General features: G+C 36.1%; 1 protein-coding gene across 1 annotated transcript in view; it reads left to right on the forward strand.

Annotated features, from left to right (window-relative positions):
• Nucleotides 1–5,701: 5,701 nt before the first annotated feature.
• Nucleotides 5,702–16,868, forward strand: part of LOC117408571 (hedgehog-interacting protein-like) — a 38,203-nt gene continuing 27,036 nt past the window's right edge. Inside the window, exons 1-4 of the mRNA XM_034013686.3 lie at nucleotides 5,702–6,333; nucleotides 10,613–10,808; nucleotides 14,371–14,527; nucleotides 15,714–15,915. Coding sequence (XP_033869577.1) covers nucleotides 6,064–6,333; nucleotides 10,613–10,808; nucleotides 14,371–14,527; nucleotides 15,714–15,915 — 825 coding nt within the window. The 5' untranslated portion in view covers nucleotides 5,702–6,063. The remainder of the gene's footprint in view (nucleotides 6,334–10,612; nucleotides 10,809–14,370; nucleotides 14,528–15,713; nucleotides 15,916–16,868) is intronic.

Here is a 16,868-nt window from a genome sequence, read left to right on the forward strand (position 1 = left end):
TGCATTGCTGTGAAATTTGGAAATTACCAAGTGGATTTGTTGTAACTCCAGTTTCTTAGAAGGGAAAAAAACTTAACAGTCCTCCCTGGGTCAGAGTATAAGAAACACTAGACCCTTCACATAACATTCTGAAGTAACTGCTTCCCTTTCCTGCTATTAGTACACATAATGTAGAGCACTTGGTAGATTGAGCTATAAAAAAAGCTGCTGCATACCATGGTACAAACATACTGTAGCAATGTGTAGTGAGACATAGTAAAAAGTATGGTAAAGCACAGCCAAGCTGCATACATCACAGAGGAGTGTAGTTAAAGCATGGTAAATGCAGAATGTAAGCATGGAAAAAGCATAGTAAAAAGCAATTTAGGATGCAGCTGAATTGTTATCTGTAGTACAATTATATATTTTTTCCTATTCTTTTAAAAATGGAAATATACATTTGCATTAAAATTTGTAATTCTTTACATGTGCACAATTTTAAAAAAACGGAATAGTTTCCATCTATGTCAACATGGCCAAAAGTCAGTACGGTACAACAACTGTTGTCAATAAGTTACATTACAATTAAATTATTCATCTGCTGTCAATGTGCCCATTTTGGTGAACAGCAGGCAAAATAAAATGTAATATTTGAAAATAACAAAGTTTCATTTTATTTCGGGCAGATTTTTTTGCAGGGCAGGTAATGTAGCAGTGTGTGCTATCCAGCTGCAGGTCAGTAAAAATAATGGAAAGAGCTTTGGGCTGTCATTAATGTCTGTTATTCCTCAAAACAAATATTGTCAATTCATGTTGCTAGTTAGCCAGATTGTCCAGCAGGAAAGCAGGGTGATTATTTGAATTGTTTAGCACACACAGGATGTTATTGATCGTTGTGTGGTCAAACAAACTTCCTGTCATCAGGAAAAAACAGTTGATTTTATTTCCTAAACTATGTACTCCTTCTTCCCACTTTAGCATAACACCAACAAATTAAACCAAATTAGCTAATGACCTTGCTAACGAGGTAATTCCATGTGATAATTTGTAACTCCTGATTCATGACATTTCCTATACATATGGGCTTGCCTTAAAAAAAATATATTTCTCAGGAAACGTGGGAGGGGCCTGAAAGGTCACTAACCAATATATAAGCTGTCCATCAGTTAAAATACAAAGTGGTATAGAGGTTACTTGCCTAAGGGGAAATATAAAAGCACCAAGCAATGAATAACAATATAGCTGTCAACGCTCATAATAGACAGGTGGCTTGGGTCAGTTTCAATTACTGATGCAGCTATTGTACTTTTTATTATTTTATTTTCATTCACCCCACATCTTACATTGTGTCAGCATATCTAATCCAAAAGCTTGGTATTTCTTCCAATCTGCATTTCCAACCAAAGGTATAGCTAAAACTGTGAAATTAAGATATTCAGTTACATAAGCTTTGTTGTGTCTTAACTACCGTATTTCAGGAACTTGCTTCCTCAATTGCCTACAGTCATACCACCTCGGGTTCTTATCTCATAAGATCTCAGATAAGCAAGGAGAGGCCTGGTCAGTTCTTGGATAGAAGACCTCCAGGGAAGAACAGGTGCTGTCGGAAGTGGCGTTGATGGCTCAGTACAGGACAAGACTGAACTATTTTTGGAGGCAATTCCATTAGTAGCCAACAGCAATACCACCTTGGATTTTAATCTCATCAGATAGCTGAAGATAGGCAGGGTTGACCCGGTCAGTACTTGGCTGGGAGACTTCTAAGGAAAACCAGGTGCTTTGAGAAGCAGTGCTAGTGGCTTGGTTAGAGGCATTCTTCTCACTAGACAATTACTACAGCATAGTCTTAGCAGGCAACACTACTTGAGGAGAAATGTTAGACTAAACTCCAGCTATTCAAGATCTCAAGGTACAGTCATTGAAGTTAGTATTAAGCCATCCAAAAATATCCAGAATTTGACACATTTCCTGCAGATCTTGAGTTACAAATGTCATAAGTCATGTGGTACAGTGCTGTAGTAATTAATTTATTCAAACTGTATTTAGCCTTGGCATGGATTAAGAAGCCATCACATTAATTGGAGACACTATTTACACGTGGTCTGAGCTCACATGTGTCTGTTTTTTGGGTTTTTTTGCAGATGATATGACTTGCTCCCCTCCACCAATGCCATCTCCAGAGATGGTGAAGATTGCTACAGCCTTGGAGGTCTTGTTGTGCTGGACCTCACCTCTTATGGGCGCTCCCTTTGGGACAGAAAGGGAATCCCTGGGCCAAAAACAACTACATTTCAGACCCCCTACTCAGTCATTGCTATATCCTAGTGAATTACTCAATAATACAGTTGACCTAATACTTTGTATGACCACACTAGTTTTAAATTACAGATTTGACTCAGACTTTACATGAACACCGAGCAGGAGTAAACCATGCTTTTGTATAATAGGTCTATCCAAGATGTTTTCGACTGTATTGAGATTTGGGAGCTGAGCAGGTCAGTCCAGTGTATTTATTAATCATTTATTCTGCAAGAGTACAGGAGATTCCAGATAAAAATCCCACGAGTGCAAACTCAAACATGATGTCTAGTAAGAAACTATTCAGAACAGTAATTTTACAATAATTTGATGTATTATACCTTGACTAAAGACAATAAAAATACAGTGAGATTCCAAAAACAGCAGGTTTATCCTGTAAATTTGAGGGTGCTGATATTATGTTTGCTTAGATCATTAAAATAGAAACTTAAGAATTTATCATAAGGCAGGATTTGAATCAGTTTTATTTTCTAAAATTAATAGCAAACTTTTATTTTTTTCAAATACACTATTTACTAAATATCATATATTTTCACTAGCCTCTGTTGGTCCACAGGTCAAGGCTGGTCTGCACTCTTGAAATAGCACTCAGAAACTGCGGTTCAGCACTTGTTTGCACACTTTTATTATTCGCAAACAAACAAACAAACAAAACAACAGGTTTAAACAAAACAGTTCTAAACACTACAAAATTACAATGCCCAAGCTTTGGCTAAATTCCCTGTTTCTCATTTTTCACTGTTCAGGCATGGCATGTGCCTTCACTGAACCATCTCCCTCTCTGCCATATGCTGCCAGCAAATAAACATTTAATTGTCTATTAGATTGTATGTGGCCAGGGGTTAATTGATGATCAACAATTCAATTCCCACCTGGCCACATTCCACTTTTCTTATTAACTAATTAAATATTTCAATAATCCAATTTACACTACGTGGCTGTGCAAAGGTGCAAAGGTGGCTGTTCTTCTGCACCTGAGCCAAGATGGCTGCCAACCACAAAACACATTCTTCTAGTGTGCGTGGCCTCTGCCCTGTCACACCCTGCCCTGCTTGATAATTAAAAACTGATGAGAGAATGCTGTTTTTATGCCAGTAAGATGAAAACATATTCTTCGGATCAGCATACTTCAGCATCCAAAGAATCAGTATGAGGAGAGGCACCCAAAAAGCTCAGTTGATGCTTTTAATCAACAGTGAACACCACATTTCTTTTGAAGTCAACGTGAAGATATTGTTTGTAGTGAGCAAGCCGACTTACAACATTTTCCCATTGGACTTAAAAAATCTGTTTCCACATACAGAGTGCTGATACTCATTAGGTTTTACTGTACAATACAAACACACGTGTTAATAACTCAAGCTATTAACTGTAGAATGATCCATCACTGAGTCTATCTATCTAAAAATCTTAAGCATGCTTTATATCATGTCCAAACTTAAACCAGCTTATGTCTTGTTTAAATAATGCCTGTATAGGTGATGGTCTTTTTTGGCTAGGATACTTTGTGGGACTATCTTGTTTTGTTTACATTCTTCACAGAACTGTAATGGAACATTTGGAACATGTATTTAGTTTAGTTAATTGTTCATGGTCTTTGGTTAATGAATATACAGTGCATGCACACAGGTTTAATTCAGAATCCAACAATATAGGCTACATGTACCATCCACTGTTCTTGGATAACAGATAACTTTAGACCATAAGAAAACTTTAGCCAATTTACAAACGATTCAAGAACAATTGCTGTCCTATAGCTTGTGTTGGGTTAAGAAACACGTTTCTGTAGATTATTTTTTTTATATACAGGTAACATAGTATATGCATGTAGGTACATGTGTATAGGTACACTGTTGAGAAAACATACAGTACCGTAGCAATGAAAATTCCTTTTAAAAATGTGTTTGAAGATAGAACAGGAATTTAAATGTTTTAATGGCAGGGGAATGCCTCTTAAGAATTGTGTGTATCTGTGCCTATGTTGCACCCTAATATTACATTATATTACAAGTAGAAAGTGTGTGTTTGTGAGGGGGGGGGGGGGGTAAATATTCTTAACTCTTTTTAACTGTTTATCTTTTATTATAGAACCCTGGTAGATGTACATGGTATTTTTTGTTATCATTTGCTTTATTATGATTGGTTTACTTTGGTAGTTTGGAGATGCAAATAGGCAAGTATTTTTGGTAAACCTGGTGTGCACATCACTGGAGGACAAGCTGAATACAACAAGCAACAAACACTTTCTTAATTCTAAATGCAACCCTTATGCCACCTTCATCCCACAAGTGCCTTACTGTAGCTGTCATTACTACTCACCCACCTCTTTGAAGTACTGTACACTCCTGACAATAATTCATCACTCAGTATATATATATATATATATATATATATATATATATATATATATATATATATATATATATATATACACACACACACACATACATACTGTACAAAATGTTTTTTTGTTTGTTTTAAAAGGAAAGCTTTAACGCGTTTTTTTTTGTTTGTTTGTTTGTTTGTTTTTTGTTCTTTTTTAACCAGTACTACAATTGTAATGTAGGCTCCTGGTGTTTTTATAGGTTAGAGAACTACACCATTTTTCGTCATGGTTTCAAGATCATAAGTACGCCATATACGGGCAGTTCTAAAATGTACATGTTTTCATAGCTAATTGCCAGTACAAGAAAACTAAGTATGACCCTGAACTCTGTAACTACGTTTTCTTAAAATACATAGAAATTATGTATATTATTTTGTGGGGAAGTGGTTGGAATTTTTTTTTTTTTTTGTGCAGGGTAAAAAAACAAAACAAAAAAGACCTAATTGAAAAAGACAGACTACAGCAAATACTGCAAAACATTTTAAATACGGTACTTTATTATTTAAAACAATGTTTGTATCCATAAACACATCAATTTATAACAAAGTCACATAATTAAGTGTCGTCATGAAAAATACATAACACAATACACACAAGTGTATTATAACGGGTTAAATTGCAAGTAAAATACATTTTCCCTCTTACTAGCCACTAACGTCATGATCATTTTTTACAATAACGATAGCTAATTTCAATTTAATTCTGGTAATCATACTAACAAAGTATGGAAATTCGTTAGTCCACCTGTTTCCTTTTTAACACATGAAAAAGAAGCAAAAGAAAACACATGGTCTAAAAAATAATAAACCCAATAGGAGATGGTCGCGCGAATTTATGTCGGGTTCAGCCTAATTTCAACACTTTTTTTTTGTTTGTTTGAGGACAGGTTTCCATCCCCTTGTGTTTGCGCGCCCTCCCAATGGGAAGCAGAGGGCGCGCTCCCGTTGTCGGTGTCTACGTCACCGGGCTCGCTGCTCTCCTCGCGCGCTAGTTAAAAGAAGCAGAAAAGAGCAAAAATTAACATGTGAACATTTCTGTAGATCCAGAGAGAGAACGAGAGAGAGTGAAAGAGAGAGAGAGAGTCACAGTGCTACTTTCTTAACGCACCCACCACTGTAGAGTCCCAGCATTTAACTTAACAGCAGGAAAGTTACAGCTGACATCAAAAGTTGTTTTTTTTTTTTTTTTTTTATACAGAAACAGAATTTTTTTCCATCATAACCAGCACTTGCGTTAATTTATTTAAAATTATTATTTGCGTTTTTACTTCTATTTGTAATACACTCTTTATATATATGTGTGTGTGTTATTTCTGATCAAATAAGGCTAAACAAAATTGCACTTATAAAAAAAAAATAATAATAATAAAAGAAAAGAAGATGGTGCATTTGCAATTCCTTCTGGTATTGGCAGTTGCGGTTAATTTCTGGGAGAGTGGTGATGCAAAATTTGGTGAAAAAGGTGAAATTGGTCCAAGGAGGAGGAGATGTCTGGACGGAAGCACACCAAGGCGTCTGAAGAAGAGAGAGAGACCCTTGTCAGTGGACGGCAGCCGCGGCGGGGAGATTTGTCACACGTTCTACCCACGGCAGTCCTGCTGTTACACCAGAAGTGCTGCCCATCAGAACCTGCACCTTCGGGATGCGAGGGTATGTATGACACTAAAACACGCCCGCCTGACTTTAGCAAGAATAAATCCAAGTAACGGTATTTTGGGTAAATGAGAGATGTTGACCTCCGGTTACCTGTGTAATGAAAGAAGGTGTTATGATGGGCGACAGAAAATAATTTTCCCTTGATGTTTTCCGCTCGATATTGTAATTCAGTGTATGAACTGCATTATCAGTCAGATCAGTGTCGTCATTACAAGCAATGCACGACATACTCCGCATGTAAAAAGTGCTGATAAGGTTAGTAGATGCTGGGTAGTTTTTACAGAGGGAGACTTTCCTAGGTTAGACGAGCGTGTCCAAAGCGTTGAAGTGTTTCCATGGTTATCTCCCCTAGTCCTGCGTTATATCCAAATCATGCAGACTTTAGTGAAGCAGTGTGCAAAGTTGACAAGTTAGTTTTTGTTCTGTCAGAGGAAGTTTGAAAAAATAAAAGCAGTCATCACAGAAAAGCGATTACGTTGGACTTTTGAAACACAGCACATGGTATTTCTACTGTGTATGTTGTTAGAGACCAATAGAACGAAAATAGCCTTTGGTTGATTCGTTTTCAAATACACTTAAACACTTTAGCGTAGGTTATGCATGACCAATGTTAACAGTGTAAAAAAATAGTGTGGCATTATGGAAATGAGTTTAATTTACAAGAATATTGACAACTGTATTATTTGTTAATTTTACTCATGAGGTGTAATACATATTATGTAATTTTACACAATCGAATATGTGTATAAATGATATTCAAATGTTATTAAATTAAAAACACCAGTAGTACAATTGCTGTGGTGTTTACAGAAAGATGCAAACTTATTTAGTTTGGACATAATTTCAGTAATCAAAAAACCTATTTACTCCAGGGCTGTGTACATATGAACATCCATACATAAACAGAAGAGGGGTCATTTATTATTATTATTATTATTATTATTATTATTATTATTATTATTATTATTATTAGTTTATTTAGCAGGTGCCTTCTTCCAAGGCGACTTACAGAGACTATGTAAGGTCTGAAGGCTGCAAGAAGTTGCCCTGTGAAAACAAAGCACTGTTCATATAAAGTATAGCACAGATAGGACATTTAACATGGTAAAGCTTTACATGTACTGACCAATCAGAATATGGTATGATTGTTTACTATTTACACCACTGATGTTACAGACCCCTAATGTTATTTAATTACTTTAGTGGTAGCTCCAAACCTAACCTCAGCCTTTCTTTATTAAGATTTATTACTGGGAAACTGAGAAACCTTAACCCTAACTTTAACCTCACTGTAAGCAACAGTGGTTATCGACAGAATGTAAAGAATTATGGAGTGATTGATACTGGTATAGAGGAACTGCTTTAATTTGCTCAGCACCGGTGTAAATAGGTTGTCATTTCCACCCTGCTTATGTTTTTATTTTTTATGTTAAGAAAAAGACCACAGCTACAACAGTTTAATTGACAGGTTCTGTGAAGAAAACCAAATAAAACTATAGAAAAAAAGGTTTTAGCATTGCTGGCCCAGAGGTTATAGAAAAGAAAATATGCAGGCTGAGTTGGATTTTTATGCTCAGTTCACAGTAGATTTCCCTCTATTCTCATGTAAACAGCTTCTACGAATCAACATATGTGTCTGGGTGGTATCTCTCACTTTGTTTTGTGACAAAAAGCCATATTGCATCATTTAATTTGCTCAAGTCATGCAAATAGGGAAAAATCAATAGGACAAAAAGGGGTCAACTTATCCTCCTCCCCACTAAACTGCTGCCCACACACGGAGCCCTGTTGCTCATGGCAAAAGAATAACAACAACACCATTGTGTTTGTTAGTTGGTTCACTAATGGGTGAAACTGGAGAACATCATTCTCCCTCAGTCTTTAGCTCTGTCCAACTGTTCATGCCTTTGAGAGAGCATTTGTCCTACTCCCATTCTATTCCCAGATGGGCGAACGATTTCTTACTTTAGGCTTTTCATCTCCAGCTTTTCTCTTTCACTTGCAGTGATATTCGGAGGGTAAAGACAGCAATAATAACACAAATAAAAAATACTGATAGGAATGACCTTAGTTAGACATATGTAGTAAACAAACAAATCATATGTATTTATTCTTCCCAAGATGACTGTCTTTAACACATGGCTTTTAAAACAAGAGGTTCCTCCCAGCTTTTTTAATGGTCAGGATGCTCAGCAATTCCACTGCCTGAGATTGTTTCACAGCTATGGCTGCTGTCAAAGAATGGGTGACAAGTAATTGTTTTCAAGTGTGTCCTTGTACATTGATATGTTTGCTCTGGCAGTTTCGCAGACAAAAGCTATTGTTGTGCAGATTCAACTAAACAAATAACTCATCCTGGGGTCTCTAACAGCTGCCTCTGTACAATGATCACTTTACATATTGGTCTTTTGATAGAGGCATTGTAATGACATAATCCAGTAATGCAGCACACCAAAAAATCAGTGTCCTGCTCTTCACATTTTAACAGCTAAGTGACTATGTTAAAATATGCAGTTGCACAAGGCCAGTAGATTGTGTTTTTTTGGGCGTTTCTTTTGCATTGTACCTACTGTTTAATTTGAATTACAGTAAATGATATTTAATGGAAAACAGTGTTTTTTTTTAAATTATTTTTATAAAAAGTATTATTCATATCTACTGCCTGCAATAACAGCTATGTGATTGGTTTCTCCCCAGAATGTTTCTGCTTAATAAGTATCAGTTAGCAGGGGGGAGGTCAAAGGGATACAATCATAGAACTTTTAACATGATCTCAAGAAAAAACACCCATTTATTTGTTGATAATCCAAACATGCTTCTCACTTTGTGTAACAGCATTAATCTTGATCCTATTACAAGTCTCACAATGTTACGTCAGTGTAGAATGACAGAAGATGACACATTTGCTGCAGATGTTTTAGCAGCCATATTTTAATATGTTACTGTGACTATAATGTTATGATATTTTGTTTTCCCTGTTAAATCACAGCACTCCAAACATAATGTAAAATGTATAAAAGCTAGTTTATATTTTTTTCTATATTGTGTAAAAAGCCCTTCCCCTTTTTGATATTAAAAGTTTCACAGATGAGGTTTTTGTTTGGTGTCAAATGAAGAAGAAGCTCCTCTTGTGTGTCTGGCCAATGCAAAAAGGCCAATGTTGCAGGTTTGGCCAGAAGCAGGTTTAATTGACTTTGTCAGACTGTTGGTTTGTTGATACCAAAGCTAGAATGATGGCTCTATCTATCTCCAGATGGGTATTTACACTGTGGACCTCACACAGTGCAAAGTGTTACCAGCCTGCTGTGCTGGAACAGAGGATAATATTGTATTTCATTTCAGATAATTTATTGAATCGCACTGCTTAATCTTTTGTTTAGTGACCAAAAACACATTCCAAAAATGGTGAGAATAATTCCCTTCTATAGGATCTTGTCTTTGTGCAAACCAAGGGGGTCTATGTAATAAAAGGAGGGTGAGGACCCTCCCAGGTGATAGCTGGTAAAGGAGGAACGAGAACCTTTGGATTTCGTTTTAGTCCATATAAGTCAAACCACCTAAGATATACAGTGACTGTATAAGGGCACACAGTCTACCATGTGCCGCAATGACGCACAGTTGCTGTGACTAATACAATCTCAATATATTATCATAGTAATCAAACAAAAAATATAACCATACCAGTGGAAAGTATGGCAATATGCCAATATTATATAATTAATGAAAAACATCTCAAGATATGATACGTGCACACATTCCAGCTAGCTTATAACATTTTATAACAAGATTTGTAGTAGGATGTAATTTTGAGAAACACCTTAATGTATAAGGAAAACCTGAGCGAGGGTCTGGAATAGCATCATAAAATAACTATAATATTTATTTTAATATTGCTGTAGATAGTTAATGTACCTGCTTCTACGTCACTATTTACAGTAGCTGGGTGAGACACAGCATCTCATTTCCAATGGGGTCTTGCTTTCTTTATTTATTTGGGAACCACTGAAACTAATTAAACCTAGACTAGCGCCTACTGTAGCTATCAAACAGGATTTATTCAAGCCACAATTAGGGGGTTATACAATGTAAAAAAAAAAAAGCTACTGTACTTTGCCTTGATTTGTTTTTAAAATATTTAATCTGTGGCTACTGTATCTCTACCCCCCTCCCGCTCTCTCTCCCTCCTTTTCTCTCTCTCTTTTACAACAGATCCGTTTTTATTTATAAGTACACACAGTCATTTGTTTACTTGTTTCTGGTTTGTTGCTTTCAGATATTTTCTGTTACCAACAACACAGAATGTGCAAAGCTGCTGGAAGAAATCAAGTGTGCACGCTGCTCACCACAGGCTCAGAATTTGTTTCATTCACCTGACATAGAGGATGCCGCTGATAGAGAGCCAGTTCTGCCCTTGCTGTGCAGCGACTATTGCAGAGAGTTCTACTATGCCTGCAGAGGCCACATACCAGGTAATACGGCATTAAAGTGGAACTAATAATAGCATAGAAATGTTTGCCCGGTTATTGATACCAGGTGATGATGATGATGATGATGATGATGATGGTGATGCAGTGTGGGCGTTATCCAATTCAGAACCACAGCTCTCTAAAACTTTTTAGTAAGTCATGTTGTTAAACGAAGCCTGCATCTGGAAAGCACCTTTATTATATTTCATAGCAGAATAAGCACTGTTGGTTAAGAAAAACAAACAAACATGATCCTGTCACTGGTGACTTCATATTTGTTTTTCTATAGTGAAAATTGAATGGTTTAATAATTTAGAAACTTTGGAAATTGGAAGTGGATGATAAAGTTAATTAGTTCTGCTTAAGTAGCTCTAATAAAAAGCAACTGCCTCGCTTGCAGTTTTCAGGTTAGCCTCCCAGCAGAAAAGACTTTCTGAATGTTTTCTTTTTTAATGTTGTTTTTCATGGCCTGTTATTCATTACCTGCACAAAAAATCCTTGAATATCACCTCTCTTCCGTTGGTTTACTTTATAGTTTGTCCATATTCTAGTCATTGGTTTATTATTGTATTTGTAAACCACTGCGCATTTCTTTGTAACTAAAGATTTCGTAATACAGCTGGTTCTTGCTCTTTATCACATTCCCCACAGTGTAAGTGGTAATGGGTCACATTTGCCAAGTCTGCATGCTAAGCAGTCATAACAGATCAGATCTATGGAGATATTCAGCGCTAACAGAAAGGAGAGTTTCCACAGTACACCACAGTGCCTCAGCGCTCAGTATTAGCTAACTCTGCGCTACTACCACTGGCGACCTGATCATGTATGTTTCCTTATAAATTGTTGCTTAAAAAATAACAAAAAGCAGGAAATAATCTGCAGCTGAAATGAGAAGAGAAACATAGAGCACTGAGAAGCACAGGAGCCGGAGCCACAGGACCCTCACTCCCCAGATCAACATATGTGGTGACGAATGACAAATTTATTTTTCTACAAAGTTTGTGTATATGTAAAACTGCTGAAGTGCATCAAGATGTCAAGTGCTTTGGGTGGCCACCCAAGTTGTCTTGGAAGATAACCAGATGGAAGGATAACTTTAGCGCTGGGATGTGGACAGAGCTTTTGGGCAGTGAAAAAAAGGAGAAAAAAATTAACTTGCAGACTGGGTGTGCAAAGCCCTGATATACTGTATTTTTTTTTTATTTGTCATATGTTAGTAATCTCAACGATTCAACTATAAGTGCTTTTGGAAGTAGAGAGGTCTTATAAGAAAAGCTATTGTTTTTTTAAGCCCAAGGCACAACTATTTTTTTGTTGACAGAAGTAGATGCTGACAGCCACCTTAATTGTGCCAGTAAAAAACCACAGTGTTGGGTGAAAGGTCATTTCTCTGCCTCCACAAATGCAAATCTGCATTTGTAGTGAAGTGTAGACTGGCATTTAAAATAGTATTACTATATTAAAGCTGGCAAATATTTGATGGTAACAGTGATATTTAGGGAAACAAAATGTATTACACTGCATCCAAATTACCATATCGAGTGGTCTCATCATTTCTGGTTAACCTTAAAATACTTTTAGGTGTTCATTTTTAATGTATCTCAATGGACATGTGTGATACTGATGTTGCAAATTACAAATCACTGTCCATCAGTGTAAATGTAGCCCCATTCATATCTCTGCATTATGTAACCTATTGATGAGATGTCTGCGTCTAGCATTTGTTTCAAAACAATCTGATTTTCTTAAATTGAAATTCAAAAGTTTATGATATAAAAGATAACATACATGATATCGGGAAAGTGAGTTGCCCTAATTTATTATTTTTATAAATTTTTGGCAATTTCATCTCTACTCTTCAAGAAGATTAGAAGGATAACAAAATAATTCCTCTTTTATTTATCATATGATTTACCTACAATAGATGCAACATGTTACTGTTTAATCCTGTCTCTGGTCAGCTGTACAGCTGGGTGGAACTGCCGATAATGTCCATGTGATGTTAGGCTTGGGTCTGTCTCATTGTGTGCAAGAAACTGAACATGGACTGGAATGATAGACTCTAACAACTGATCGATGCATCAGTTAGGTTAGGGCTTTATTACAAGAAGGTCTGTTTGATTCACGCTTCATTAATTTTGGACTAGGTTTAACTTTTCCTTACACAAAGTTAGATCTTTAGCATATAATTGCAATGCAGTAGCAGAGTAAAGTAAGGTACGTTACTGGGGTGTGACGGTACCCGAATGTCGTGATATTACATAGTAAGATCAGAAAAGATCTTCACTCAAGAGCGATGTTGTGTTTTTGGTCTTGTATCATAATACAAACGATACATACCTCTTTTATGATACGATATATAATGTAAAGAATCATAATTCATAGATACACAGTGGATTGTCACACCCCAAGTACATAACAAAGCAGGTAGCCATAGACTGCCATACCAGTTGAGGTTTCTGCCTCAGATGCAAACTAGTGTTTTTAGCTTGGTTTGGAAACCTGGGTGTCCTAATCCGAGATTGATTGCTTGCTTGACTGACCAATGGGTGGATGGCTGTGAGTTTCCACAGATAATAAAATAAAGCTTTCAGATCATTGTTTTCTATTTAGATCGTTGTGCTTTACTGTCTGACTTTTATTAAGTCTGCCTTCTTTTCAGTTTGTGATCAAAGGAAAACCTTAGGCTGTGTTAATGATTTTATCACTGGTATATTTGTACTCCTCCTCTGAGATTTTAGACAGGGGAACTGATATTTCTGAGGCTGCCTTTAGTTCACTTGTGCCTGCTAAATCCTACATTTGGATTGTGCTGTACTGTCATTAGCATTGTCCTAAAATGAGAATAACATGATTGATATTCAAAAGCGTATTATATGTATTTAAATTGTTTCTAAATGTAGTTGTTTCTATACGTAGTTTAATTATGTTTCAGATAAGAGCTCCTGTTAACTGGTAACAGAAACATTACGAGAGTAGCTTTGTGAAGCCTTTTTCTTTGTTTTATTTTTTTTTTTAATTATGAATTATTGTTTTACCAGTTTGCTATTTTAAGTAATCATTTTTCTGGTCAAATCACTTGCCAGTCTAACTAATGTCTGGAAAAAAACAAATTAAGAGCACACCCATAACCAATGTTTTTTTTTTTTAAATTTTTTTAATAACTTGAATTAGGTCTAGAGTGCCCTATTAGTGTAGGCCCATATTTTTAAAGAGCACCATTGAGACAGGTGTAGGTATGTACATGCCCCCAGGGTCACTCACTAAGTCACTAACTGAGCTGAGATTGAAGACAGGAGCTCCTGGCTTCCATGCCTCAGCTTGGGTAAGATGTTGATGTTTTCACTAGAAAATCCTTTGAATGGAGTATTTACAGTGTACTGTGTGAAAAGATTAATATTCAAGTGCTTTCATTTCTTTCAACAACAACAACAACAACAACAACAACAGTATTTCTACTATTTTGCTCCTATAAATTACAAGGTAGGATATGTTCCCTCTGTGAGAGTTTCAACTGCAAACACCAAGTATAACCATTTTTCTGTTTGTTTATCCTTTTTCATAGAATTATTCCAAGCTGATGTGGATGAGTTCTGTCTGTATTTTGGAAGAAGAGATAGCGGTTTGTGCTTTCCAGATTTTCCCAGAAAACAAGTGCGGGGGCCAGCCTCTAACTATTTAGACCAGATGGAAGATTATGAAAAAGTAGAAGAGATGAACAGGTTCATAAAGATACATACTGTTTGATTTAGAATAACAAAATTGGCTGTGGTTATGACAGCCAATCATATACATCTGTGCTAACAGCTGTGTAATCTGTGCAATCCAGATGCTTTGTTCTGTCAAGTCCTTCTGTTACAAAAATAACTTAAAAACACCACTGTTGCTGAATTAATTACACTTGCTAAAATGTGAAATATCTAACACTTTATAAAAAGTGTTAATTATTGTATAATTATATATTAAGAAATGTATGTTTTTACATTGATGCTTTCCATTTTAAACCCTAACAATAACCATCATGATCAAGCACATATTTTAAAGTGTGACCTTAAAATGAACAGTCCTTATTAATAAAGTATTTGTTGATTCAATGTGACTTACAGCAAGTTTAATTGACCATGAAAGTCCTTACACAGTGGCTATAAACACCAGACTAGTAGTGCACTAATGCACTGACCTCCTGTATGAGTAATTTTGAGAGAAGAAATAAATTCACACTCTGCAAATCAGATGGTGAATCTGAACTGGAGATGTGACAAGTTTTCTATCTTAGTGTCACACAGTGGGAGGCTGTGTAAGATCAGTGTAATTGGTAATTACACTGATCTTACACAGCAGTCGTATGGCTGGGTGCTGATGCAAAGCTGCTATCGGCAGGCACGGATCTGGTGGGAATCCTTGGCGGTTCTCTTCAAGCCCTGCCTCTCCTAAATAATGAAGACCTCAGATGTCTGATGTGTACGAGAAAGCTGCGCATCTCACATGCAGATGTACAATTGTTCCTAATCAGACCTCCCACTTTAAAATTGTAATCCTTTTCGTTAAAAGATGTAGAGCATCTGCTTTCAGATTTACTTTGAATACGTTGACATTGTATATACAATTGTGTGTATCCCAGTGGGTGCTGACATTTCTATTCTAGGTAATCATTAGCTGCAGAAACGTTGCCAAAGACGGAATTACACCTATTATCTTTTAAGCTTTTTCTGTAACCCTAAACTTCATTATACCTGCATAAAACTATTTAATTATGTTCAAATTCAATGAAATTAGGCTTTCTCTACAGATTTCACAAAAGGGAATATTACACTTTAAGTAATGTTTCATTGAATGAAGACAACTACTGGTAAGATGTTTTTCTTTTTTTTTCTTTTATGTAACAGTATATTCATATTTTCTGTTTAGAAAACACAAGCACAATTGTTACTGTGTTCATGAGATGCTGCGAGGCCTGAGGCAACCTGTCGGAATTGTGAACTGCGGGGATGGATCTCAGCGGCTCTTCATCCTGGAAAAGGAGGGTTTTGTGAGGATTCTGACACCAGACATGGAACTGATCAAAGAGCCCTTTCTGGATATTCACAAGCTAGTCCAAAATGGAATAAAGGTAGGCACTCCTTCAAAAAATGATCTCAACTAAAACCTCTTCTCATGCATTCCACAGTGAATAATACAATAGGAATGCAGCATAACAATGCAAACAGTTTCAATAAAGAATGATGCTTGGTTACAAACAATTTGACAGGTAATCGTATTAGCATAGGTTGTACACAAGGAAATATAGTACATATGGCTCTATCCAAAGTCCATATTCTAAGAGCCAATTTCACAATAAAACTTGACAAATACTATGTAATATAATTTGTAGTAGTTGCACCTTGTTCAATGTTAATTCACAAACGTTACTGGTCACCAGTAATTCAGCAGTTGCTGGAATTTAAATTAAGTTTGACTGTAGTTATACGGTCAAACCTGCTGATAACTAGTGATAACACTCAAGTGACCATCTGAAAGGGGTCTATATCCAGGTGATTCAATGTCTGATACCCACAGAGGTTCGTTCTCTACCGGTCATATTTATTATAGGTTTTATACTACAGTTAAATAGTTTTGCATCACCTATAATTTTAGGATTGAGACATAATCTATGTTTTAAAACTATATGAACATAATTTAGATATTTTATTTAACATCATGTCATCAAAGAAACTACAAGATTATGTCACATTTTTAAATTTTTGTCAGTTTTTTGTAAAGTACAGTAGATGCCGCTTATTAACAACCTCTCGGTTCCCAGCAAAAAGTTGTCATTAACCGAAAGTTGCCAATAAGCAAAAAGCCCCTGTTTTCAAGTGTATTTATATGGAACAACGATATATAGGCCTACTGTAGTTGTACAAATATGGCACTGAAATACATGTGTTTTAAATGTTACAGTGTTAAAAAATGTACATGAGAAGCACATAATACCCAAACATAGAACTGTTTACTTCACGTGTGTGTAAAACAAAAAAAAGGGAGTTGGCTTAAACAGTACTACACAACGATGTACTACAATTG

This window comes from Acipenser ruthenus, chromosome 2, assembly GCF_902713425.1.
Source record: "Acipenser ruthenus chromosome 2, fAciRut3.2 maternal haplotype, whole genome shotgun sequence".
In the NCBI taxonomy this organism is placed as follows: domain Eukaryota; kingdom Metazoa; phylum Chordata; class Actinopteri; order Acipenseriformes; family Acipenseridae; genus Acipenser; species Acipenser ruthenus.